Source organism: Paramormyrops kingsleyae, chromosome 10 (assembly GCF_048594095.1).
Source record: "Paramormyrops kingsleyae isolate MSU_618 chromosome 10, PKINGS_0.4, whole genome shotgun sequence".
In the NCBI taxonomy this organism is placed as follows: domain Eukaryota; kingdom Metazoa; phylum Chordata; class Actinopteri; order Osteoglossiformes; family Mormyridae; genus Paramormyrops; species Paramormyrops kingsleyae.
Window position 1 is genome coordinate 27,095,858 of NC_132806.1, and position 26,615 is coordinate 27,122,472.

Sequence of the window (26,615 nt, forward strand, 5' to 3'; positions counted from 1 at the left end):
GGCTCCTGATTCCAAGTCCTTAACTCCCAGTTACCCGAGAAACTGTCTGAGCCTGCTGTCGGAAACGAAGCCTGTGTCTCTCTGGATAAAAGTGGCTGCTAAATGAATAAAAACAATGCTGATCGTAGATTGTCGTTGACCCCAGAATCCAAAATTAAAAAGTGTAACTGTGCCTGAGTCAGGACTGATCTGCCGTGAGTTACAGGCTCCTTCCCCAAATCCCCAGGTGTTTCATTCAGACCCATTGCCACAGGTGTATAGAATCAAGTACCCAGCCATGCAGTCAGGTTTACAAACATTTGAGAAAGAATGGGTCATTCTGAAGAGCTCAGTGAATTCAAGCACAGTACAGTCATTGGATGCCGCCTTTGCAATAAATCAGTTTGTGAAATGTCTTCCATGACAAGCAGCTGCATGCAAGTCTCACATCACCAAGTGCAATGTCAAGTGTCATGCCGAGTCTGGGATTGGTAATCTCCAGGAGAACGTTACCTGCCTGACTGCATTGTGCCAACTGTAAAGTTTGGTGGAGGAGGGATAATGGTATGGGGTTGTTTCTCAGGGGTTGGGCTTGGCCCCTCAGTTCCAGTGAAAGGAACCCTTAATGCTACAGCACACCAAGACATTTTGGACAATTCTATGCTTCCAACTCTGTGGGAGAAGTTTGGGGAAGGCCCACACAGAGCTCTGACCTCAACCCCATCAAACACCTTTGGGATGAATTAGAACGGAGATCGCGAGCCAGGCCTTCACGTCCAACATCAGTGCCTGAATTTACAAGTGCTCTTCTGGAAGAATGGGCAAAAATTCCTAGATCCGCACACCAAAATCTTGTGTAAGGCCTTCCCAGAAGAGTGGCAGCTGTTATAGCTGAAAAGGGGAGACCAACTCCATATTGATGCTATGGATTTAGAATAATAGTTCCTGTAGGTGTAATGGCCAAGTGTCATACTTTTGTCCATATAGTGTGTGTGTGTGTGTGTGTGTGTATTAAGTCTGGATTGTAATGAATGTATGTGCCTCACACATGCAGAAGCTGAAAGAAAACATTTTTAACATTCTACATTTTTGCACTCTAATGGCTATCCAGGCTGTGGCAGTCAGTTTTTTGACAGTCTGAAACGAAATACTGAAAGACATCGCTTGGATATATTTTTACAAACTTATGACAAAGTGTTTCCATAGTGACACCTGCTAAAAGCTGAGACCTTCCAACATAGCCGAAGCACACGGTTCACCTCGTCTGAACCTGACACTGCGTCTCCATAGCAATGAGGTTCCTTAATCACAACCGAAGCCTTCTAAAGAATTTCCGACAATTTGCATCTTTGCAGACCCAGCACGTATTCATTGATTATTTTTCTCATAGTCGTAGAAAACGCATGGATGTAGAGCAGCCACACACACCACTGGGAGGATATGAATTATACTCACCCAGGTGTTTTCAGTCGTTTCACTAATCAGTTGTCTCGCAGTATATCCTTTGTATACTCATTTGCTCAGTGACCTCAGTAAGGTAATTTGAGAAAAGCACTGCACTTTTACACTAGCAGGGCCATCTCCTGAATCCTTGTGATGTTGATGTTGCAGACCCCCAGACCGTAGAGATGTGGTGAAGATGGAATGACCGCTAGGTCACGGGTTCTAACTGACAGCACATGATGCCGAAAGCACAGTCTCCCCCCCCCCCTCCCCTCCCCCATTGCTAACTGACAGCGTGGAAAATTAATGCCATAATCCCTGTCAAACCTAACGAGCATAAACCAGGCAGCAATGAAATGGGCGTTGCAGGTGTCATCTCAACATGGAAGATTGTGACAGGAAGAGAACAAGACACAGGTGGTTTTGACAGCAGGTGCGCACACACAGACGCACACACAGATACCAGGACAAAGGGCGTTAGGTCAAACAGAGCTTTTAATAAAGGTCTCCCTGTGCCTTTAGTCAACCTACACACCTGCTCCCCCCAGTTCTGTCACTTGTGCTCTCTGTCCATTATAGGCCCAATAAATAAAGCCCAGTGCATGATGGGATTCTCGTCCTCAATGTGTCTCTGGGTGTAGTGTTTATACTGAGACATTGTCCTGTTGGCTGGGGGCAGGGATTCCTGCACAGCCTCTCCTTCATTGACACACGAGGGCCGCGTGTACGTGTGTGTGTCTGCTCTTCCCCAGTCGTCCCCTCCGTGTCTTTGTTTCTCTATAGGGCACCGGTTCATGGCCGCAGAATCACCATCGTGAGGAGACCTGCGTGGCAGTGAAGAGAAAAATTTCCTGAATTACTGTAAAAGAAAACAAACTTGTGGGAACCAGAAGAGCTGCGATTACACAGAACAGTTTGCTTGTTTATGTCCAAGGTTTTGCTGGTTTTGCTGGTTTTGCTATTGTACCTGATAGCTCCTTGCACATAATGTCTCAGTTACAATATCCAGCTGTTTGAATGGGTATATAGAATAGAAAATCTAATTAATATATGCAGATGCCAAGAGGCATCGATTTCCTTCCTGCTCACCCAGAACGTAGGCAGCAACAAGTTTCTTGTTGACACTCAAGTGGAGGTAGACAGGCACAATGGAGTCCAGCTCCCCAAGCGTGGGCAGGAGGAGGGCCGCCACGCAGCCCAGCCCCAGCAGGATGGCGAGCAGACTGGGGCCCCCGGACGCCACGCGGCTCTCTGGGCAGCACACAGGAACACCCAGTGATCAGCATGAGGGCGGTCAGCCACACAGTGCCACTGTACTACAATTCAGCTCAGGGTAAAGTTTGATATTAAAAGCATTAAGATTCTAATCAAAACTTTGCTGCCATCTAGTGGTATGAAAAAAAAAACAGTAAATTAAAATTCAAAAGTATTCAAGACTCATCTTCTATACCTGCAGGTCCAGAGCCTACCCCGAAATTTACAACCATATGGCAGGAAAAAAACCAGAACAGGACACCAACACATGATTCACACCCAACAGACAATTTGGCAACTCCAATTCACATTGGCGTGTTTCTGGACCATGGAGGAGGAGAACCAGAGGACCCCCAGAAAACTCCACAATGACAGGAGGAGAACATGCAAACTCCACAATGACATGAGGAGAACATGCAAACTCCACAATGACATGAGGAGAACATGCAAACTCCACAATGACATGAGGAGAACATGCAAACTCCACAATGACATGAGGAGAACATGCAAACTCCACAATGACATGAGGAGAACATGCAAACTCCACAATGACATGAGGAGAACATGCAAACTCCACACACAGAGCCATGGCAGAGATTCAAACCCTGGTCCCATAGGTGTGAGGAAACACTGCTAACCACTGCACCACCGTGCCACCCCAGCATTAAATATCCCTGGATTATTCCTTATTCAAGTCATTAATCAAGAAAAGTAAAATCTGGATTATTACACACATTACACACAGACCTTTTATCCCAAACCAGTATTTTTGATTTGCTTATGCTTAATGTTCCAAATGCTATTTAACACACACTATCAAAAAAATAACCTTCTAGCTTGCAACCAATCGATCTCCATGCGTTTTGAAAAATATGGTTTTGGGAGGGGCCCATGTGTGACCACACCCCCATCGGCCCACCCTACCTGTCTGATAGGCTGCCTGCTCAAAGAAGACGCTGTCGGCGAACTGCTCCTTCATGCGGTGCTCCTCTTCCTGAGAACGGGGCTGCGTGGCTTCCTGGGAGGCCGAGGGCAGCAGGGTGGCCATCACCTCCTTGCGGCCCAGGGCCTTGCGTTGGCTCTGCTCTGACACCTGGAGGCGGAACTTATCCATCACGCCATAGTGGCACGGCCGCACGTCCCTGTGCCGGATCACTCTGCCGGGGAGGGGGGTGATTTAGTGGAGGTGAGAAAGATGGCCGCCAAAACTTTCACCCGCTACGCAGCCAGCAGTAAAGGCTGAAGCCTGAATCTGAACACTTTATCTCTCACACAGACAAAACAAGGTTAAGGCCAGGAGGAACATATCAACAACATGAGTATTTCATAGTGATGGTGCATGAAAGTAATTAGCTACCAATTATTTCAGAACATAGAGGGTTAAACGATACCATGCAAAAATCTCAGGCAGTCAAAGAAAATGCTACCAGTAGTAGTAAGTATATATTTGCTCAGAAAAAACAACACAATTCAAGTTCACAACAAATGCAAATTAAGAATAATTCAATAAAAACTGACCAGAATTTCTTCTGTTCCCCAAAAAGTTACTGATGTCTCATTGGATGGCCAGATGAACACCACTTTAGTTCAAAAACCTATTAATACTTTTTTATAGGAAAACCTATAAAAACTCTTTAGGGGCACCTCAGCCATTCCATGTACTCATTGTAATTTACCACCAGCTAAATTACTTAATTTAATTTGTTAAAAAAAAAATCTGTGAGGTATTGATTATAGCCTTACGAGGTATGCTAGGGGTTGAATCAAAAAATACATGGGTACACTGGATAATTACTGCTAATATTATGGTGACTTTTAGGGACATTTTGAAATTATGAAGCTAACACATTTTGACAGATATCAGATTTGCACCAAGATGATCATTTAAACACCATTTCTTTGACTGCCTGAAACAGTACTGCATAGTATACTTCGGTATACTAAGCTTTCAGTGTCAGTGATTTTGTAAAATTTCCAGCTTTATGTTCCATCGCTTTACTGTCAAATGCACATTGGGAAACATCTCCGTACAGCGGCAACCATGATGGCAGCAGCACCTGTGCCACCAGCTGCAGCCGTGTGACTGACCGCCTGGACCCTCTGGCATAATCTGGAAGCCCTACTCACATGTCCACGCAGCACTGGGGCTTCACGGCTCCCGTGGCATCCACCACGGCATATTTGCTGGGTGCCGTGCACAGCACTGATGGAAAAGAAAGGAGAGACGTCAGTCCCAAGCAGGGTTGCACAGGGGCTGAAACTTTCCAGAAACTTCCCATTCCGTGGGAAGTTAAGCAGGGGAATTTTGGAAGAATTCCATGGTGAGAACTTTCCATGGGAATTAACGAGAAAGTTCCCAGAATTTTGCAACCATAGTCCCAACACAGTGTCTTGTAAGCTTCTGCAGGGCCTATTCTGGGTAGCATTTATACACAGCGGTAGTGTACTAAGAAGAGGGACATTGGGAGAAGTGTCTAGCCATGACATGTGGCAGCTCCTGGGTGTGTTACATCTGTGCACATCAGGGTGTTACATTCCTGCCAGCGGAATTCTGGTGTGTAACTTGAGTCCTGCTTGAGCTTCAGACCCTATGCTAAACGTATCCCCAACCCTTGGGCAGTTGGACTCCATCGTGCCTGTCTATCTCCACTTGAGTGTCAACAAGATACTTGTTGCTGCCTGAGGGTATTAGCTGGGGAAAAGGAGCCGGCAAACCACACAGCAGGAACAGCATAGCAGCATGCTGAGTGGTGATGGGTGGCGGCTTGAAGCACCGCCCACTGACCTTTGAACTTGAGGGCGAACTCATAGGGGTTGTACAGCGTGAGCACCTGCTTGTGCGAGGCCTGCTCATCGGCATAGAAGACCAGCTCCGTGGGGAAGACGAACACAGGAAGGCTGCCCTCTGCTGAATCAGCCAGTCGGCTCTGCTGCTGCATTGGCACGCGATGACCTCACTTCCTGCCCCGCTCCCTCTCTTTTTCTCTTTCTCACTCACCCGGCTGGCAGTGGGGGGGTTCCTTCTGCATTCAGATTGCACTCGGCACTCAAGTTCTTAGAAACATCACAAGCTCTCTGAGAGGGGAAAGAGGATGACAATGGCCTCATTGACCCCTGGTCAGTGTTAATACTACGACTCATGCCGCATTTTCTATCTACATGTTTAACAGATACACCACTGTTCTGGAATGCTGCCATTACGGTCACTCCATCAAAGACCCCCCAAGATAGGAGTCTTGACCCAAGTCATATTGAGAATCTTGCATGTTTGTATATAAGCATTGTCAGCAATTCACATTTGTATTGAAGCCTTTAAATCAGGCGTTCAAACCCCCACTGTCTGCATATTTAACATATTAAACTGGGCCACATAGCGCTAATAATGTGCGTACGGTAAACAAAATATGTATATATTGCAACCAAAATCGAAGTCGAAAATACCGCGCATGCGCAGACGTACGTACCGTGCGTACATATTTTCTTCCACAACATGAGCGAAAACTGCCTTTAATAACTCCACTTAAAAAAACAGGGAAATGCGTTTTGTTTGTCCTTTTATGTGCTTATCTGAAATATATTTCCATTACAGGGTTGCCAACTCTCACGCATCTGGTGTGACATTCACGCTTTCAGACTATCAAGAAATCTTGCTGCAAATATGTATTATTCCATTGTAAACCTAAATTCATCCAAAGCGTTGGGGCAATTATTACAAACATGTTAATGCGAGTGCATACTTGAACTGAAAATCTCACGCCAGCCAGCTGACCAAAGTTGGCAACCCGGTGTTCTGTCGAGATGAGCTACTTTGTCGAGTTATGCTACCATGGTGCTAATCGATAACCCTAACTCTTACCCTAACCCCCCAAAACCCTTACCTTAACCCTAATCCCTAAAACCTAACCCTAATCCCAAAACGGTGGAACTGCACATGCGCAGAAAGGCTCGATAGCACGTCTCGATAGGTAGTATTTTTCGACAGAACACCGGCAACCGTCAGGGACATTTACGGTCACCCCGCCGTGACTGGGGTACCTGAAGAAACCCATAAACATGCACTATGACACAAGGGCAGTTGCTATGCATAACTTTTATTGAACAGACAGAAAATACAGAATCCAAAATCGAAATATCTGGCTGAATATCCCAGTCTGGGCTGGTGGAGATTGCAAGCTCACAGGCAGTCCGTATAACGAACCTGATGGCGTGAAAAGATTTAGGCACCATAGGTACGTTTCCCAAAAATGCAGTTGCTAAGCACATTAGCAACTTACATTGTTGGAACCATCCAATTGTCTCCCAAAACGGTAGTTCAAACCATTCAATTAACTATGTTTGTAACATCAGGTTGGGTTGTGAAAATGTCGTGAAACAGAGGCACAAATCGTGCACAGTCGTAAAACATGTAAAGTGGCAATTCTGCGCATGCACAGACGTGCAATATACAAATTAGGCAGGTAGATTGGGTAAGACTCGCCACGCCCACCGCCCAAACCGTGTCAAAATGAGGCCAGACAGTGAGACGCAAAGAAAAATGCAGCGTTACAAAGTGCAGCATACATAGGAAAAATGGGTGCTGAAAAATGCGAAACGTAAAGAAATAAAGTATCACTATATATTCAGAAAAAAAACCTTTCAATACATTGATTTTGTTTGCAATATATACGTGCTTGTTTACAGTACACCTGTGTGGCAATAATTTGCTCCATATTCACTTTACATTACATTATACTGAAAGACAAAGGGCTCTAAACATTGCCGCAACATCGCACTATATGCAAGCTAAATAAAGTACGTCGGACAGATTCACCGACCCGTCCTGCTGAATGTAGCCAGTCACCAAGCGGGGCACGTCAAGAAGGCTACGCTAAATACTCACTGAAATCAACTTTGTTTAAATTAAGCCTAACCACTTAACGTTCTGCTCGCAATCCGCCATCTGAATGTGCGCCGTTCGTGAACAGTGCAGAGGTGACATTTGGACACTTAGGGGCGATAGGGGTATTTCCCTTTAAATACCACAGAACGACGGTAGCTACACGTGGCTAGTCACGTGACCGTGTTTACACGCGCGATCTTTAGAGACTGCCAACCTGAAACGTCACGTCTCGGCTCCGTACTCCGCCGCGCGCCGGCAGGCATGCCCTGTATCACACGTCCGAAGTACTAAAACAGCTTTTTTAAGAAAACGCGCCAGCAGGCTAGCTATTGAATCTGCCAAAACACGATTAATATCCCACACTGCAGCCGAGTCTCCTTTCAGCAGGAATTAGCTACCAACCCCCTGAACAACCAGAACTGACACAGACCATGCCGGTATCAGCGGTCAACAGAAACTACTTGTTAACATTTTCAAATGTTCCCCTAAAACTTCACCGAAACAGGACACCACCACTAATAATGTATTATATAAAATCCTTACAGTGCATCTTGATTAAACTTGGTTTACTTGGGTTAACACACCTAGCTAAACAGCAAATCGAGGAGTCGTTTGTAACACTATTAGAAAAAAAAGACTACGTGTGCTTGTTATCCAGGTAGCCATAAATAACGTAAAAATAAACGATGCAACACACGACGTATACCGGGATAATGATCTACGAATGGGGTGAACAATGGCAGCACCTTTTTTTAGCAAGCTACACTATCAGGATAACTCCCGATATGCAAATACAACGACATTTTACATTATATTAATTCGCCACTACAGATGATTAAATTGTTGGATTAACAGATAAGACGTACCCTTAATTAGTCCGTTATATTGCAAAACCGACTACCTAGCAAGCTAGCTAGGTACTGTGGTAAATCCCACCCTGCTGTTATTTTCTTTGTCAATGCTCTGCAGTTCAGCACGGTGGATGCTGGGATAGTGGAGGGTCTCGGGAATTCCTCCACGGCCAACCAGTGACGTAATGATTTTTCTAACTAAAACGTAAACTGTGTTTTCCTCCAGTCTGGAATTCGGTTCATCTCGATTAAACACAGGTGTAACAGTCATGAAAGCAGAGTGAACTTCGCGAGGGTATAGTCAGCACATTAAAGTTACAAACTGTGACTTGCTGTGGCTATTTCACCATGCACTTATTCATTAGACAAAACATGTGGATTGCAAAAGTGGCAGCTAAGACAACGACACCTGTTTGGTTTTAGGTTCTGAATCGTGAATGACAATAATTTCTCTCTTTCTCGCTATCTGCCTTTACAAATATGTTAGCGCGCTTTGCATTTTTGCTTTCAAAAGAAAAACAGTTATCGTTCAAAATCTACACCCTGCTTCCAAGATGTGACATTAAGCATCTAACAATAAAATATATCCCTCGGATAGTGTGAGACATTATGAAATAGACCTATGAAAACTGCATAATGTTATGTGGCCTGTCCCCATCACTATTTTCCTCCACATATAATTCCCATTTGCTGCGCTTTAGATTATTGTGGTTTGCTATATTATTATTTGGTATGTTATTAGTTTAACAGGGCGTTGTGTTCATGATAGATTTCTTTACATATAGTACTTGCGTTTATTTCATGTGGCAAGAAAACAAACCCTTCACTGCCTTACGCTTGGCCGTCCCTTGAACATCTGCAATGTGTCAAACATAGCCTCTGCTGTCAAGATGGCTGCATATTGGAGAAAATAAACATAAAATGTATGTTGACCAGTGGTGTGCTAATGGACAATTTTATTTCGCGGGAAGGCGTAAAAAATACAAACGACTCTGTAACGGTTTCCAGAAAGCTTGGCTTTTAAATTTCATATATATATAGGAAATGAACGATAGCATCAGCTTTGTGAAGAGCCATCAGTGTTATGATGATGCAGTCAGGATCACGGTGTTTGGGATTAATTCTCAAAATGAGTTGCTACACTTCTTTTAGGAGCGACAAATATATATATATATATATATATATATATATATATATATATATATATATAATTGTATGAGTGTGTGTGTTGGGGGGCGGGGTAAGAGAGACAAAGATAGAGAGAACTTTTGATAGCTAAAGTAACATGGCCCTTTTCCAGTCGAATGAACAACTTTGATGTTACGTTGAGGAAATGTCCTTATAGCCATCAGTGCAGGGCACATGGGAAAGTGTGGCAGCCCCCGTAACTATAGGAAGGTAAGGATAATTAAGATAGGTGTTTTTTTGTTTTTGTATCGCAGAAAATCATTCAAATTCCACATGTTATGTAGGCCTATACTTAACAATACCAGAGTGACTGGCACATATTGATCCGTCTTTGCACAAACACTACAAGAAAATTAACTCTTCTGTTTGTACTCTGATGTATATTCAGATTATGTGCTCCTTTCTCCTCATACGTGCATTTTACAATGTATGTTTGTCATAAACAATATCTCCAGGGAGCGATTAAATATTTTTATTACAATTTGGCATTATGTCAGTCCAGGTTTTTTTTTTTTTTTTTTTTTTACCGCATAGGATGTTTAATCGCCAGCGACCTGACCTTATCAGAGGGGCTATGAAGAGAGAGTTGTCAGAAGAGGTACAGCTGAGTAAACAGAGTGCACCTCACAGTCTTGCACATACACAATTAATTCTTCAGCCGTCAGCCTACCGCAATATTATCCCCATGACTTACTTGCAAGGTATGTCCCGCCCTCTGTATACTTTTACGAAGTCATGACACGAGCAAGTGTGTCCAGTCCTTCCAGATATGGTTATCAAAATTTCCGACCGGGGATCCCTGTTTCCACAGCGTATTTCCCACACATAACAAGTCTACCCACACACTGTAGCAGTTACATTGTAACGCGTCGATGCGTCGTGTATCTTTCAACAATCGATGGAGCGTAACGCTGTGTGAAATATTTCAATAACTGTATCAAAGACCAAATCCCCACCCCCTATACAACACTGGAAAAGAACACGAAGGGTGGGGGGCTTTATGATGTTCATATAACGCACGAATCGCGTGCCGCTTCTGTTTACCTATTCACCAGAGTTATATATACACACCGCCATCGCAATAAAGGCGAAACAATAATAATTTTATGCCAAGGCCACCCAGTTTAAAGTGCCTGGCAGATTTTCCTTTATCCGTCTTCCTGTACTTATTATGCAGAAAGGGGCGGAGCTCTCACCAACCTTATTACATATTTATTGTGGGCGTGGTTACAGCGGGCGGACTCAGCCAATGGCATGGTGACAGTGGAAAGAGGGCGGTTCAGTTTGTTCGGAAGAGAAGTTCTCTACCAGCGCGAGCCTGAGCACCGCTCAGTAAAGACAGATAGAGTCAGGCGGCAGTAAGGGGTGGCTGTACGACCCTCTTTTGAGGGGGGTGCGATTAAAACAAATATATATACACACATATACACGCCCAGGCCGCAAGATAGGTCCTATGTTGACATTGTCTTTTTTTAGTAAGCATATAGTTATATCTCTGTATTTCAAAAATGCCTATTTTACTTTTCCTGATAGACACGTCCGCTTCTATGAATCAGCGCACTTATTTGGGTACGACGTATCTGGACATTGCTAAAGGCGCGGTTGAGATCTTTATGAAGGTAAAGAGTAATTTTACCCCGACTTCTCAGTATATTATGTTGCCTTGTTGGAACTGAGAGTCGAATTAGTCGAAAATAACGTGTATTGTTTCGTTTTCTTTAACAGCTGCGCGCCCGAGACCCGGCTAGTAGAGGCGACAGGTACATGCTAGTTACATTTGATGAGCCACCATACGGAGTTAAGGTAAATAAATACTGTTAAATTGTGTTTTGATGTGGTTGAGGCGAGATGTTTTCTGACAGTGAGACTCTACTGTCCCTCTGGTTCGTAGCTGCGGGTTTGGGCGGCCTCCCGGCGCTGAAAACGACTAATTTTTGTTAAAATACCCGCAGACCCGGAGCAGCGCAGCCTCGGAACATGGCGGACATTTTGCTTTTGTACTAGCTGAGCTCTCGAACGCTTAGATGGAGGCGGGGAGATTTATGATCGACACTGACGTCACGTGTGACGCAATGGCGGACTAGCTCGTCCCGGATTGGACAACTGCCCTGCATCTCGTCCTATTTTCTTCTTTCGCATCCGCTTAGTGGCTTCCTTAAAGTCGCTCTCATTGGCCGACGCAGACTGGGCTAATCAAACTTGTCTCCCCCCTCTGTGTGAGAAAATGTAGGAAGATATTTCCTTAATAACCTTTATTTTCCCACACAAGTTGTAATTTTTATAATTTTCTTTTTGGTTTTATCTTTTAAAAACTAAGTGCCCATGTAAACAATCTATTTCCTGTCCCCCAATACCAGCACACATACAGACAAACACCCACACACCCAATCCCTCCCACTGTCCTCTGTATGCAATACTTTCAGTTTATGAAAGAGAACCATCCAGCAGGTCTTAGAAAGTAATTTATGATGCTGCCAGAAGTTGAGAAAGTCAAGGCATTCTGTGCCTCACCAAGGATTGTTAGTGGAGCCTGATTTGGGACAGGCTGTATATTAACAAAGCCAGGTTTTATAGAAACGGACCGTAGCCATTACCCTGTGAAGCATACATAAGCGTGCATGGCACAGGATGGAGACGAGCTCCGTGCATTTGAGCAAGGCCTTTGTCGGGCTTCACAGTGGGCAAGGTGCCCATTCAAACTCCAGTATGCTGTTAAAGTCAGGACCCCAGTGCCTTTTACTGGAGGGCAGTCATAACTTTATACTCCCATCTCTGATTGGTTAATATATATATATATATATTTTTTTTTTTTTGCCAACATGCAGTTGTTCCTTTGAGAAGCACACTTTTCGGACCCCTGTGGGTCAGTGAAGTGTAAGTTGGTCTGGTTCAGAATTGAGGTTTCTCCAGTTGATGCACTTGTATTCAAAATACTTCAGTCATAAATGTATGTCCAGACCTTGGATGCCAAACTGCAACATTCTGGAGACAAACCCATTTCCTAAACTCCTGGGCTGCTTGTTGAAGATACTGGCAAGTGTGTTTCTTGCATACAGAGTCTCGACGCCCCCCCCCCCCCCCCCTTACAGTATGAGGAGAGCCGTGTTTACTAATCTTGCATTACTGTATGACATGATTTGGCTCCCCTGCGGCCACTGTGGTGTCATATGTCTGCAGACTCAGCAGTGCATGTTGGGGGGGGGGGGATGCCGGTGTGTCTGTTTGTGTAATACACTGTAAAATGCATATGGCAGAAGCCATCCGTGTGCATAAGAAGAACTGCTTTCTGGTCCCACGTGCTTTTTCCAGTGCTGCACATTAGGGCTTCACCTTGCCACAGCTGCGATGCCGCATGCACGCCAGTGTGGCCTACTGCCGCTGTCATGCAGCACGCCTGTGTCAACGGGCGCCGATGGGGATGTTACATGGCAGGTGGGATGGTAACAGGGATGGTCGCAGGGATCTCCCTTATCTTAACCCAGTCAGTAGTCCAAGCCTCTGCCCCGGGGGGGGGGGCATGTGACATGTCCCCCAGGGAGCCAGGCCACATTTGTGGCTCGGTGTTTTTTTTTTCAGTGGCTTAGAGGAGCTTTAATCTGAATTGAACCCAATTCAACTTTATTGTCATTATGGCAGACAGAGCTTCACATATAACAAAATGTGTCTTGTTTCTCCTAGAGCTGCTGCAGTGAATTTAAAATAGAATCATAGAATAGTAAGAATAGTACAGTGGTACAATAAATAATATGGGCAGAAAGCTTTTTCTATAAAACAGACAATACCGTATTTCTTCAAGTATGAAAGTGCAGATGCTCCTGTTGTTGCCCCTTCACCCCCCGCAGCACCCCCACCATGACTGCCCCCCTCGCAGGCACCCTCGCATACCCCTGAATTCCAGCTGCTCTGTTCCCTTTCCTTGTCCCGTGCCGGCTTCCCTTCTAACCCGTTTCCATAGCCAGCTTCTTCTTTTCCCCTGTCAGTTATTCTGAAGCCGTCCTTTGCCTTGCCAGTCGGCTCTGCCAGAAGTCTGATGGCCCCCCGATGGGCATGTGTCTCTTTCGCTCGCCGTGCCCTGCTTTTGGGGCTGTAATCATCATTCTCGTTCCCTGCTGTGATCGCTGGCCCTGAATCAGGGTAGCGGGGGGTTGTGGAGCACAGGCAGACAGCTGAGACACCCGTACCATGGATCCAGCAGGTCGGGGCAGACTTTCATGAAGCAGCAGTCAGCTCCACCTTCCTGTCTCTGCATGTTTCCGGCCTGAAGTCTTGTTTGCCACGTGACACGATCATGTAGGTTCTCTGTTTTACTTACATCGGTTTGCATTGATATGAGAAGGAAATAAAGCCAGCAGATTTACTACTGGGAGTGGGGGGTGACTAGAGAATGGAATGGGTTTGCAATGCTTATGATGAAAAGGCATGGGGGCATGAGGCATGAGGAAAGACACTTTTACATCGAAGAGTCATTAACTGAAAGGACTCCTATGTCTGTAGGGAATATATGAACTGACAGCCACAGCATTGGAGGGTATATAAGAGGTGATAATTACAGGTATGTAGAGTGTATAAGGAGAAATAATCACAGTTTTGGAGGGTATATAAGAGGTGATAATTACAGGTATGTAGAGTGTATAAGGAGAAATAATCACAGTTTTGGAGGGTATATAAGAGGTGATAATTACAGGTATGTAGTGTGTATAAGGAGAAATAATCACAGTTTTGTAGGGTATATAAGAGTTGATAATTTCAGGTATGTAGGGTGTATAAGGAGAAATAATCACAGTTTTGGAGGGTTTATAAGAGTTGATAATTACAGGTATGTAGAGTGTATAAGGAGAAATAATCACAGTTTTGGAGGGTATATAAGAGGTGATAATTTCAGGTATGTAGGGTGTATAAGGAGAAATAATCACAGTTTTGGAGGGTTTATAAGAGGTGATAATTACAGGTATGTAGGGTGTATAAGGAGAAAAAAATCACAGGTTTGGATGGTATATAAGAGGTGATAATTTCAGGTCTTTAGGGTATATAAGGAGCAATAATCACAGATCTGTAGGGTGTAAATGGAATGGTGATCATTGGTCTGTAGTGTGCATAAATGTTAGTAGTTTGAAGCTCATTTCACCAAGTTAAACTTAAATGTGATTTACTTCAGTACATAAACAGCTTGGCTTTCTGGCAGGTTTACACAGCCGCCCTGTTTCCGCTGCCGTCCTCCAGTATGGCTGTTATATGCTGTTACCTAACAGCCTTTCTGCGGCGCCTCTCTCCTCGCTGTCTATGTTGCAGCAGTTTTCTTTCCTCATTCTTCACAGATAAGTTCAGGCTGAAGTGCACTTTCGTTTTTGTTTTTTTTTTTAAGTTCTCTTTAATACTGTACTTGTGGCAGGGGTCTTTTATGAGGTAGGGCTGATTGCAGTGACTGACTTGATGTTGGGGGGGGGGTGCGCTGAAAAACTGTCACACTTACATGGCTTTGGGTGACTGGTTCCATCTCAGCTTAAACCGTGCAAATAAAGAGTCCAAATGACGCAGCCGCAGAACTGGTCTGGGGACTTAATTATGAGCTAAGGGACTTTATTGACTTGGGTGTGTGTTGGTGACCGTTCCTCCCCTGCAGGTCCTCTAGAGGGCAGAAGTGACATTAGGAGGGCAGTGCAATGACATTGTGTCAGGCTGTCTGTCACACCTGCTTGCCACGCCCCCTCCACACCTGCTACCAGAGGGGGCTGACCTCACAGCAGCGTTTGGCACAGCATGACATACTGCTTCTCGTTCCCTCCTCCCGTGTCTCCCTTCCCTCCATCCTCCGTCCTTCCCCCTCCAGTCCGCGTCCCGCCCTGTGCCCTCTCTCCCCGCCGGTGTGGGAGCGTGGACAGCGGCCACAGTCAGCCCCATGCGGATGCGATGAATTCTTAATGCACAAGGAAAGAAAGGCGGATGTGAACAGAAAAGCTAAATCAGTCCATTGTCGCTGAATAATTCAGAGCGAGCGCCACCGTCTGCCATGCGCCTCTGTCACCTCACAAATGCTTCTCCCAGGCCACCCTGCGCTCTGCGGCGTGTGCATGTTCCAGCACATGTGCCCCCCTACTTCTGCCTGCCTGTCTGTGTGTCTTTTACGGCTTTACACATGTGCAGCCTCCTCGTCCCCAACGGTGATGCAGAACCACAAACACCCCACTGGTGTTCTGAAAAGATAATCCTGTCTGTACTATTATCTCTTTCTCTCTCTCTCTCTCTCTCTCTCTCTCTATCTCTCTCTTTCTCTGTCTCTCATTATTTCCCTCCCTCCCTCCCCCTCTTGCATCCGTCTAATGCTGTGGATGTACGCCTGTAGGTTAGAGTAAATGTAATCCGGACACTGTGACACGGTGATGTAATGCTGTAACAGCAGCACGGTGAGATAGCCCTGTGCTAGTAATACAGTGAGGTAATGCTGCAACACTGATACAGTGGGCTGGGATGATCATCTGACAGTGAGGTAGTAGGATAGTCCTGTGAGGGTGAGGCAGTGGGATAATCATGTCATAGTGAGATATTCCAGTGACATTGGGGCAGTGGGATAATCCAGTGATGATTAGGTATTAAGGGGTGCTGTGTGGCTCAGTGGGCTTAGCCTCTGTGCCTGTCTGTGTGATTGGACGGTCTAAAGACCCTTTACTCCCAGCTCCAGGGGGGCTGCATGCTGACTGACTTGCACTGTGACCTTCAAGCTTGCTCTCACCTGTCTGTGTGTCTCATGGAGAACAAGATGAGGTTAGGTGAAAAGGCAAAGTCCCCTTGGGGATGAATAAAGTATCTTGGTTTTATTATATTCTGTTATTTTAATCCTGTCTTAGTGAGACAGTGGGATATTTCTTTGATGGTGAGACAGTGGGATAATCCTGTCTCAGTGAGATAATCCAGATATAATCCTCAGACAGTGAGAAAATCCAATGACACTGAGGTATTGATGCAATCTAATGAAATTGAGACAGTGAGATGATCCAGTGACATTGAAGTATTGGGATTGTGATGATTAAGTATTGGGATTATCCTGTTACAGTTGAGACAGTGGGATAATACAGTGACTCTGAGTCAGTGGGATATGAGTTCCTGTCCGAGCTTTGGGAAGGGGGGCTGGTATTAAAAATGTGAACAGATGGAGGCGGAGGCTGGGAATGTTGGTGCGTGGGTAAAAGTAAAAGTCCAGGGCCAAGTGCAGCCCTGCCTCACCCTTACCACACATATGCCCTGAACAAATCATACCTTCCTGCTTCAGTATGGAGTCATTCAGCGACTGGAGTTTCTATAATGTGCTTTGTCTATGTTTTCTTTTTTTCCTGTATCTGTAATGCGACCCCAGCTGTGCCCTTGTGTGTTTAATACCCCCTGTCTGTGTGCCCTGTGTGCTGCAGGCGGGGTGGAAGGAGAACCATGCTACCTTCATGAGCGAGCTGAAGAACCTTCAGGCCTCTGGCCTGACCACTCTGGGCCAGGCTCTCCGCACCGGCTTTGACCTGCTCAACCTCAACCGCCTTGTCTCTGGCATCGACAACTATGGGCAGGTAGGCGCGCAGGCCCCGCCCATGCACTGGCCCCGCCCAGGCACTGACCCCGCCCATGCAATGGCCCCGCCCAGGCACTGGCCCCGCCCATGCACTGGCCCCGCCCAGGCACTGACCCCGCCCATGCACTGACCCCGCCCATGCACTGACCCCGCCCATGCACTGGCCCCGCCCAGGCACTGGCCCCGCCCATGCACTGACCCCGCCCATGCACTGACCACGCCCATGCTTAGTGTGGCAGGCTCACTTGTGTCTTGTGCAGTCATGAGTCCCTCTAGTTTTTGCAGGTTTTAAAGCTCGAGGCTGAAATGTCGATGAGACTGCGCAGCCTCGTGTTCTTGGTGTCGGTTTTCACTATTGCCGTTGGTTGCTTATCTGATAACACCCCCCCCCCCCCCAACACCTGCTGCTATGCTCTCCCTAGGGACGGAACCCCTTCTTCCTGGAGCCATCTGTGATCATTACCATCACGGATGGAAACAAGCTGACACACAACTCTGGGGTGCCAGATGAGGTGAGATCTGTGCCCCCCCCCATTTACTCCAGCTGATATAGGGCCTTGATGCAGGTGCCCCCCATTGTTGTTTATTCTGTCTCACCTCAGTGACACAGGCAGTGAGATTTTGAAATGTGGCTGTAGAATGTTCCTGAATGGAAGATTTTTTTAAGTTTGACATGAGACAAGCAGATAGAACTCACAAGCATATTCACACTTCAGACTGATTTTTCTGTGCCTTTATTCCATCTGTCTTGCTTTCCCTTGCTTTTCTTCTTTTCTTCTGCTTGTTTCTTTTGTATACCCTTCTTGTCTGTCTTTCCCATATCCTGCTACTTCCTGTCTCTCCTACACCCTGCTACTTCCTGTCTCTCTTACACCCTGCTACTTCCTGTCTCTCCTACACCCTGCTACTTCCTGTCTCTCCTACACCCTGCTACTTCCTGTCTCTCCAACACCCTGCTACTTCCTGTCTCTCCAACACCCTGCTACTTCCTGTCTCTCCTACACCCTGCTACATCCTGTCTCTCCAACACCCTGCTACTTCCTGTCTCTCCAACACCCTGCTACTTCCTGTCTCTCCTACACCCTGCTACTTCCTGTCTCTCCTACACCCTGCTACTTCCTGTCTCTCCTACACCCTGCTACTTCCTGTCTCTCCAACACCCTGCTACTTCCTGTCTCTCCAACACCCTGCTACTTCCTGTCTCTCCTACACCCTGCTACTTCCTGTCTCTTTCCTACACCCTGCTACTTCCTGTCTCTCCAACACCCTGCTACTGCCTGTCCCTTCACTACATGCTGCTATTTCCTGTTTCTCGCACTGCCCATCTCTCCTCCCTCCCTTCTTCCTCCAGCTGCACCTCCCCCTGAACTCCCCCCTGCCAGGCAGCGAGCTGACCAAGGAGCCGTTCCGCTGGGACCAACGCCTTTTCGCCCTGGTGCTCCGCCTGTCGGGAGCAGCCACCCCAGATAGCGAGCAGCTGGGCAGTGTACCCACGGACGATTCAGCCATCACGCAGATGTGCGAGGTCACGGGAGGTGCGTGCACAGCCCCTTCCCTGAGCCCACCCCAGCTCACGACCTTTCTCCTCCCCCCTGGGCAGTAACATCAATAGAGAGCTACTTAAATAGCCGTGTACCATTTTCTTGTCAGGTTAAGGTCTTGAAGTGAGCCGCTGTGGTTTTTAGAGATTATTGTAATAGAGATGAATAGAGACAAATAGTACAGGTGGTGTTTTGGACCAAGACGTATTGTGGTAGAAAAATTATAAATCAAGGACTTAGAATAACACCACAGTATAAGATGCCTGGTTTCAGTCCCAGAATAAATTCCCTTGATTTCCCAGTAAACCCTGAAACCCACCAGTACTGAATCATGGTAAAATGTAAAGCTGCAGTGGACGAATATGGAAACTGATAACAACAGAATATGAGCTGACAGCCATATAAATAACTACAGTTGTGAGCTTGTTAGTCACTCTGGACAAAAGACTTTGCTGTGCAGAAAAACATAACAGATGAATTTCTAAACTGCTGAAATAGGTCAACAGTTTTATAGCGGAGTGTCTATATCAGAGCTAAAAATCAATATTAATATGAAGATTAATATCATCTTTATAGATGATCCTCATAGGGATTCGGAACTGACATCTGGAAGGTGCGTGTGTTCACCTCTAAGACTCTATGCGTGGTTCCTTCATTCAGTGACTCTGTGACCCCTTTCAGGACGGTCGTACTGTGTGAAGACCCAGCGGATGCTGAACCAGTGCCTGGAATCCCTGGTCCAGAAGGTTCTCAGTGGCGTTGTCATCAATTTTGAAAAGACGGGTCCAGATCCCCCCATTGTTGGCGAAGGTATGGCCTGCCATAGAGCTATCCGACCCCCCCACCCAGCTTGGATGAATGAAATGCAGTTCCTGGTCCTGGAAGACCTTCCTCCATCTGGCTTCACACAACGCCCCCGTTTATCTGCTACGATGGGCCGCTACGTTGATCGCCGAATGTGAAGCCTGTCGCTTGTTTACAAGGACTCACACTATCTGTTTCACAACATGATCTGTATGTGCAAGAATTTGTCATTGAATTACATGATTTTTTAATCTCTGAGATTCACGTGGCGGTGGAGTGTACATATAACTAGGATGACGGATCTCTGGATGGTTAGTGACCCATGAGGTGGGGGATGACCTACTCTTTGGCTTCACAGACGGCCCACTGGATCCTACTCGGCCTGCACCCAGCCTAGGACCACAGCCCTGGCACAGCTGCCACAAGCTGATTTATGTGCGGCCCAACCCCAAGACCGGGGTACCTGTGGGCCACTGGCCCATCCCGGAGTCCTTCTGGCCTGACCAGAACTCGCCAGCCCTGGTGAGTCCACAGTTGCTTGCCCGTGTTTCTGGGGGTTAGCGCATTAGCCTGTGTTAGCATGTGGATGGATGCCAGTGAAGCCAGTCTCGCTCTTGGCTCTGGACCAGTGGTTGCCAGCTGTTGGATCCCAGCACCTCCCAGAGCTGGAACAGGAAACCGAAGCTGTTTCCGGTGCTCCGGAGCCTCGACATCCTCAGTCCTCCTTCGGGTGTGAAGTCGAGGTTCTCCTGCTGCTTGGCTTCCTGGAGAGGTGCCCACGCAGACGTCCGTCTCTTGGGACAGCAGCAGGAGGGTCCAGTGCGAAAACTGTGGCACTTGCTTACGTGAATTGCTCTCCCACAGCCCCCACGCACAGCCCACCCTGTGGTGCGCTTCTCCTGTGTGGACTGCGAGCCCATGGTGATCGACAAGCTGCCTTTTGACAAGTATGAGCTGGAGCCCTCACCCCTGACCCAATACATCCTGGAAAGGAAGACCCCACATGTGTGCTGGCAGGTATGAAGATCTCTCCCTCTCCAACACCCAGTGACACTCCCTACCCCAGCTGCGATCAGACTGACGTGTCTCCTCTACGGCCCAGGTGTTTGTGAACAGCAGTGGGAAGCACACGGACCTGGGCCAGCCTTTCGGGTATCTGAAAGCCAGCACGACGCTCACCTGCGTCAACCTCTTTGTCATGCCGTACAACTACCCTGTCCTACTGCCGCTTCTGGGTAAGTACATCGCTTCCTGTTCTTCACCTCATCCTCTAAAGGCACATTGTCTGCCTTTTACCCATTCTTTGGTTCTGTCGTTACTTTTGCTGTGGCCTGATGGTGTTTCTCTCTTCCATCCAACAGACGACCTGTTTAAGGTGCACAAGCTAAAGCCCAACATAAAGTGGCGACAGGCCTTCGAGATATATCTGAAGACCATGCCCCCATACTTCCTCCTGGTAAGGACGAGGAACAGTGAAAATGGCCATACAGGCCCTCAGGCACCGGCTATAGTGACAACATGAACTTTCCAGTTTTTATATAAACACCTTTGCTTGATGGGGTGATGTCATCTCTTGGGTGAATCTCTGGAGGAACTTTAAGTTCATTTCAAGGGGGTCATCTCTGTGGATAATCTCTGGATATTATCTCTAGTGTGATCTCTGGGCATCATACCTAGATTCTTAGAGTTCCAGTTGAGTTGGTGCATGCATGACTCCAATGACCATCTTGTGTTTCTTGCGTTTACATGTTTCCTCTTTCTTCAAACAGCCACTTAAGAAGGCGCTGAGGATGATGGGAGCGCCCAATCTCATCTCTGACAATGTGGACTGTGGCCTCAGCTACAGTGTCATTTCCTACCTGAAGAAGCTCAGCCAGCAGGTGGGTGTCCCAGAACGACGGTGACCCGAACCTCATGACACGAATCTAGTGTTCGCTCTGTCGATTGGGTCGTTGAAGGTTCTCCTCAGATGAAATAGCGAAAGCAATTAAGGTTCCATGGATTATAAAAAGTGATTGACCAATAAAACTCCAGTGTTGTACCTGTTCATCTACAGGCTAAAATCGAGTCAGACCGCCTGATTGTGTCGGTGGGAAAGAGGCCCCCCCAGGAGACAGGAATCAAGGTGCGGAACCACTCGAGTGCACTGTCCCTGGCCCAGAGGTGTGACTTCCAGCAGCTGCTGCAGGCTGTCAGCGGGGAGGCTCCACTGCGCTTGGTTGACTTCAACCTCAAGGAGTTTGCAGGCTTCCAGGTGGCCCTGCTCAACAAGGTACCAGACTCACCTCAGAACCCCAGCCCAGCTTCAGAGCAGAATCCTCAGCAAATCCTAAAATATGTCCCAGATCAGGCCTTAGAACAGATAACAAAACCATGTCTTCTGGATAAATTAAGTTTCTATCTATTCATTAAAATACTCTCACAAGTGGAAAGTTCAGGTCCAAAAAGTACAAATCCAGACCAAGACTTTGTTTCAACCAACCAGTTGAGTACTCTGTGAATGTGACTCTTTATACTCAAATGGTTGGTTGAAACAAAATCTTGGTCTGGATTTGTACTTTCTTAACCTGAACTTTCCACCTTTCAAATGCTCTTTACATTCTTCTATTTTCTAGATAATGGTTAGTATCTTCAAAAGAGGAGAGATGAGGAATTAAGGCAAACAAATCTGGAAGTGTCACTGCTGGACCAATTAAAAACAAATGTGTATTTCTCCTTCCCAGGACCTGAAACCCCAGGCATTCCGGAACGCCTATGACATTCCCCGGCGGAACCTTCTGGACCAGCTGACCCGCATGCGCTCCAACCTGCTACGTCAAACACAGAAGCTCCTCCGGGGGCAGGATGAAGGTATAGGATGCTGGAGCCCAGAGGTCTTGCACTCAAATCCTTAAAGGAGGAATTTGTCCGTTGCTTGCTTTGCATTTTTGAGTTTTACTTGTAAAACATGTTTGGTTAGTTAGTGCATGGGAGCTCATCTGACTAAATTAAATCAATACCTGTAGCCAATACATTGAAAACAACAGATATTTCATCACAAAGACATTGTTCAGAGCCTGAGCTATTAGTTTCCAAAGTTGAAAACAAGTTTGCTGTGGGTTAGTCGTTGCTGGTTTTTGACCTTGCGGTCTCTCTACTGGCTGTCAGATTACATGCATAGCATCCCCGTGGCCCAAATGGGCAACTATCAGGAGTACCTGAAAATGATGCCGGCCCCCCTGCGGGAAATCGACCCTGACCAGCCCAAACGCCTGCACACGTTTGGGAACCCCTTCAAGCAAGACAAGAAGGTACAGTCTGGCTCAGCGTGCTGAGCGACGCCTATAGGTGGACAAATGCATCATCAATAAATCTAACAGCTAGCATAGCAAACTATAGCTAGCTCCACGTTATACCTTAGCATGATTTCTGTATATAAAAATATGCCACGATCGGTGGGCGGGGCTGAGCTGGCCAGGTTGTCTCCATTAGCTCCAGCATAGAACGTCCTGGTTTCAAACAGTGAATGAAGAGTCACTTCTTGAGTCAGTGCCAGACCTCCTGGATTGCGCCTGGTGACTCATGGTGTGAAATGGAAAACGCCTTTATACTCTTGCAGGAGTGCTGTGGGCCGGGTGAGGCAGAACTGTGGAATGTTAATGTAGAAGCTCAGATGCTTCGAGTGAATCAATCTAACAGAATGTCAACAAATGACCGACCAATCAACGGAGACAAAAGCAAAGACGGCTATACCTCGGAGTGTCTCCTCTTCTCTGAACAGTGCCAGACCCTGATCCTAAACCACCCCCCTCTCTGTTTCTTTGCCTTCTCCTCGGGTTCAGGGGATGATGATTGACGAGGCGGACGAGTTTGTGGCGGGCCCTCAGAACAAGAAGAGGGGGAACACCGGGGACCCAAACTTGGGGGGCATGCCGAAGAGGAGGCGGAGCATGTCGCCGCTGTTGAGGCGGCCGCAGACTCCACCCGCCGTCCCCAACCACGTCTTGGGGAAAGGGCCCGCGGGAAAAGGTGTCCCGGGCCAGACTGGCCTCATCAAACCCATCTCTTCACCCAAAGGTAGGGATTTGGAGCTGGGGGTGTGTCCATATGGTGCGCTTCGTGGGGACCGTGACATACGTTTGTGCTGTGTCGCGATCATGTGATTTGGGTTCGTGTGGTACATTGTGTTCAATGGGGCCTGCGATTTGCAGTTAATGTGGCTCCTTTTAGACCTCGGGGGGGGTCTCATTTTAATAGACCAATGACAGTCAGGGTGCTGAGACAATGAATAGGAATGAATAATTTAAGTAATTAGTTTAAAAAGTCTGTGAGCTATTGATTAGCCAATGTGTGCTTGTGGTCTAGTCAAAAAATACATGGGATTGTTGGACGGTTGCTGCAAATACTGGGGAGACTTGAGAGGTTTTGAAATGGCTGAACATAATGGCTTTGACAGACATTATATCATAGTGTTACACCAATAAGAAGATCATTTAAAGATAATTTCTTAGACTGCCTAAGACAATTGCACACTACTGTACATATGAGAGAGAGACATTGTAACACTATTTGTGTCTTGTTTGTCGCTGTAATGATTTTCTGATGTATGTCTCTCCCTGCAGGAGTGGAGGGGAACAGCATTCCAGGTGCAGAGAGCAATGGGGAGGAGGCACAAGGTGTGGATTTGGGTGATGGGTGGTCCGAGGGCCTGGACGGCCTGGGAGGGGCCACACTGGAGGAGCGGGTGGGATCAGGTGCAAGTGAGATGGGGGACCCGGCGGGGCTTGAGGACGGCTTGGACGAGAGCCCCCCCTCTGATCATGTGGAGAACTGCGAGGACCTGACTCTCCCCAACCAACTGGGGGTACTGGGGGAAGGGGACACGGCTGTGCCGAGGGCAGTATTCATACTACCCCTAGAGGGCAGCAATGCTGAGCTCCGCACACGGGTCATTAAGGAGGTCCGGAAGCCAGGCCGCAGTAAGTCCATGGAGAAATGTTGGCTCCTGTCTGGTCAGTTGTCTGGTCAACCCACCAATCACGGTGAATTATTTTCCCCCCAGATTATGAGTCGATTTTCCGGCTTCTGGAGGAAGTGAAAGGGCCCGTAGAGGTCCGGGAGTATTTCATCCGTCACGCCATCAACGAGGCTGCCAGGTGAAGCCCTTGATCTCTCCCCCGTTCCTGTTTCCAGGCTGGTTAGATACGGCAAAGCGATAGAATATCCGAGAGATAACCATCGTGGGGAAAACCCCCATGTCTCATGTTTGTCCCTCCACCCCACCCAGGTTTAAAAAGCGGGTCTTGATCCAGCAGTTGGAGACAGCCCTAGAGGTGATGGAGCAACGCCAGCCACTATCTGCCCTGCCTGCTCGCGTCAACAACGTCCACGGCAGATAGTCAGCGAGGGCCCGCAGGGAGCGAGACATGGAGGACACGTGGCAGAAAAACTAATGGAGTAGCACATGCGTGGGGGGAGGGTGGTGCAGACCAGCCGAGCGGGTGTGGAACTAAGAGGATGACCCACCCCAGCGGTGCACTCCCCCCCACCACCAGAGAGGGCGCTTCAGTCCAGCACAGTGAAAAGGAAAAAAATGGAAGGGGAAACGAAAGCACATCTTTGGGCCCACCTCCTTCAGGCAGTGGTCACCCCTCAGGCTTACCACTTGGGTTGGGGTTGAAGGCCCGAGCATCTGGCTTAGGAACCTCCAGGCACACGTATCCGGAAGCTGTGGGTCTACCGCATAGGGCAAGGCAAGTCACATGACCAGCTCATAAACCTGCTCCCAGGGAGTCTCTGGGTATTTATTTTCCTCATTCAAATGCGTCTTAGGGCGGTAGATGTGTCACGCTGCTCAGTGAACATGGGCAACCCATCAGACTGTTCCCGAAGGAACAGGAAACACCCTCTGCTCTTCAGTCGCCCCCTATAGGCCATAGTTAAGAAGCTCATGGCTGACTCATGGGGGCGCTGTCCAGGAGGGCAGGCACAGACATGTGGGTCTAGTCCCAGTGCTCACATGAGCAAGCATATCTACCTCAGCTCTTCCATGTGACCTTTTTTTTCTTCCTGACCGCAGTACATTTGTAACCATGTCACTTTAAAACACCTTTTTAATGACTGTCCAGGCAGACATACCAACATTTTTAGAAGCAATATATGCCTGTTTTTCCCCCATCTGCCAGCCACGTGGGAGGTGTGTCGCTGATTCAGCATAAATTTCAGTCCCCCCCCTCCCTCCACCCAAGGCCACCCTCATCGTCACCATGTCAGACCACTGTACCCAGAATGCCTTGCCCCAACCCCAGCTACCGGCTCACCTTCAGGATGACTCCAAGCGTGCCGAGGAAGCCCCTGCCGCTTTTCCTGTTCCACTTCATTTTTTTTTTTTTTTAAAGAAAGATGTATACTACTTTTTAATGTTCATACATGAAAAAGAGATTATTTTTGGACAGTATTCTTACCAGAGCATAAAATGAAAATATTTTAAAAGAACATTTTGTAAACTATATATTAAATGGAACCTTTTAAGATTTTTTTAAAGAATGAAAAATAAACTCCTGAAAAGGAATGAGGTTTGCTCGTAATTTGACAGAACAACCACCTGCTTTAAATGCAATTAATCATGAAATGGGTCAGACATAAATGTAACAGAATAGTGAAAAGCAGGCAAGATCTTTACCCACTTCAAATGCCTGATCTTAATATTTCCACTGGCCATTGTGTTGTCATTTATCACAAATGTAAATATTGTAGATCAAGAAATGCTAATAGTTATACTAATAACTTTTGGCACAGGTGGAAGGTGTTTGCATTATACACAATAATATCTTTAATAGTTTAATCACAATTTACCTGCTATTTCATAACTACAGAGCACATGTAACCTACTGAATGGATTACTCCCATCTTCCAGATCATTGAAGGGAAGTTTCAGGAGTGGTAGCATCCTAAAACATGGTTTGCAGTTGAACAAATTAGCATTTCCATAAAAGTTAATCCAGTCCATGGAATTTAAATTATGGGGAAAAAAAAACTTTGTATAAAATGAAAATTTCAATACAAAATCTCACATTCTAAGTTCAAGGAACTGGGATTTTCTTGATTAGTTACACTGCAACCCTGCCAACTCACCTAAAACAATG

The 26,615-nt window shown here is 46.8% G+C and overlaps 2 protein-coding genes across 4 annotated transcripts; one reads left to right on the top strand and one right to left on the bottom strand.

Annotated features, from left to right (window-relative positions):
• Positions 1-1,899: 1,899 nt before the first annotated feature.
• On the bottom strand, positions 1,900-8,573 carry mospd1 (motile sperm domain containing 1). 3 transcript variants are annotated; one of them, XM_023797445.2, is made up of 6 exons: positions 8,422-8,573; positions 5,462-5,751; positions 4,804-4,879; positions 3,601-3,833; positions 2,512-2,673; positions 1,900-2,246 (listed from the first exon to the last, which is right to left on the bottom strand). In XM_023797445.2, exons 2-6 carry the CDS (start codon positions 5,613-5,615, stop codon positions 2,215-2,217), a joined length of 657 nt encoding a protein of 218 aa, XP_023653213.1. In that variant the 5' UTR covers positions 5,616-5,751; positions 8,422-8,573; the 3' UTR covers positions 1,900-2,214. The 3 variants fall into 3 exon arrangements, with proteins under 3 accessions (XP_023653213.1, XP_023653214.1, XP_023653215.1); XM_023797446.2 differs by lacking the exon at positions 8,422-8,573 and adding an exon at positions 7,491-8,400; XM_023797447.2 differs by lacking the exon at positions 8,422-8,573 and adding an exon at positions 6,141-7,457.
• A 2,327-nt stretch (positions 8,574-10,900) lies between these two features.
• Positions 10,901-26,041, top strand: ints6l (integrator complex subunit 6 like). The gene is made up of 18 exons (XM_023797714.2): positions 10,901-11,213; positions 11,320-11,397; positions 16,995-17,144; positions 17,569-17,658; positions 18,498-18,681; positions 19,369-19,497; positions 19,850-20,013; positions 20,356-20,508; positions 20,594-20,726; positions 20,853-20,947; positions 21,261-21,371; positions 21,548-21,763; positions 22,215-22,341; positions 22,639-22,781; positions 23,313-23,547; positions 24,093-24,449; positions 24,533-24,626; positions 24,758-26,041. Exons 1-18 carry the CDS (start codon positions 11,103-11,105, stop codon positions 24,867-24,869), a joined length of 2,682 nt encoding a protein of 893 aa, XP_023653482.1. The 5' UTR covers positions 10,901-11,102; the 3' UTR covers positions 24,870-26,041.
• The last annotated feature ends 574 nt before the right edge of the window (positions 26,042-26,615 follow it).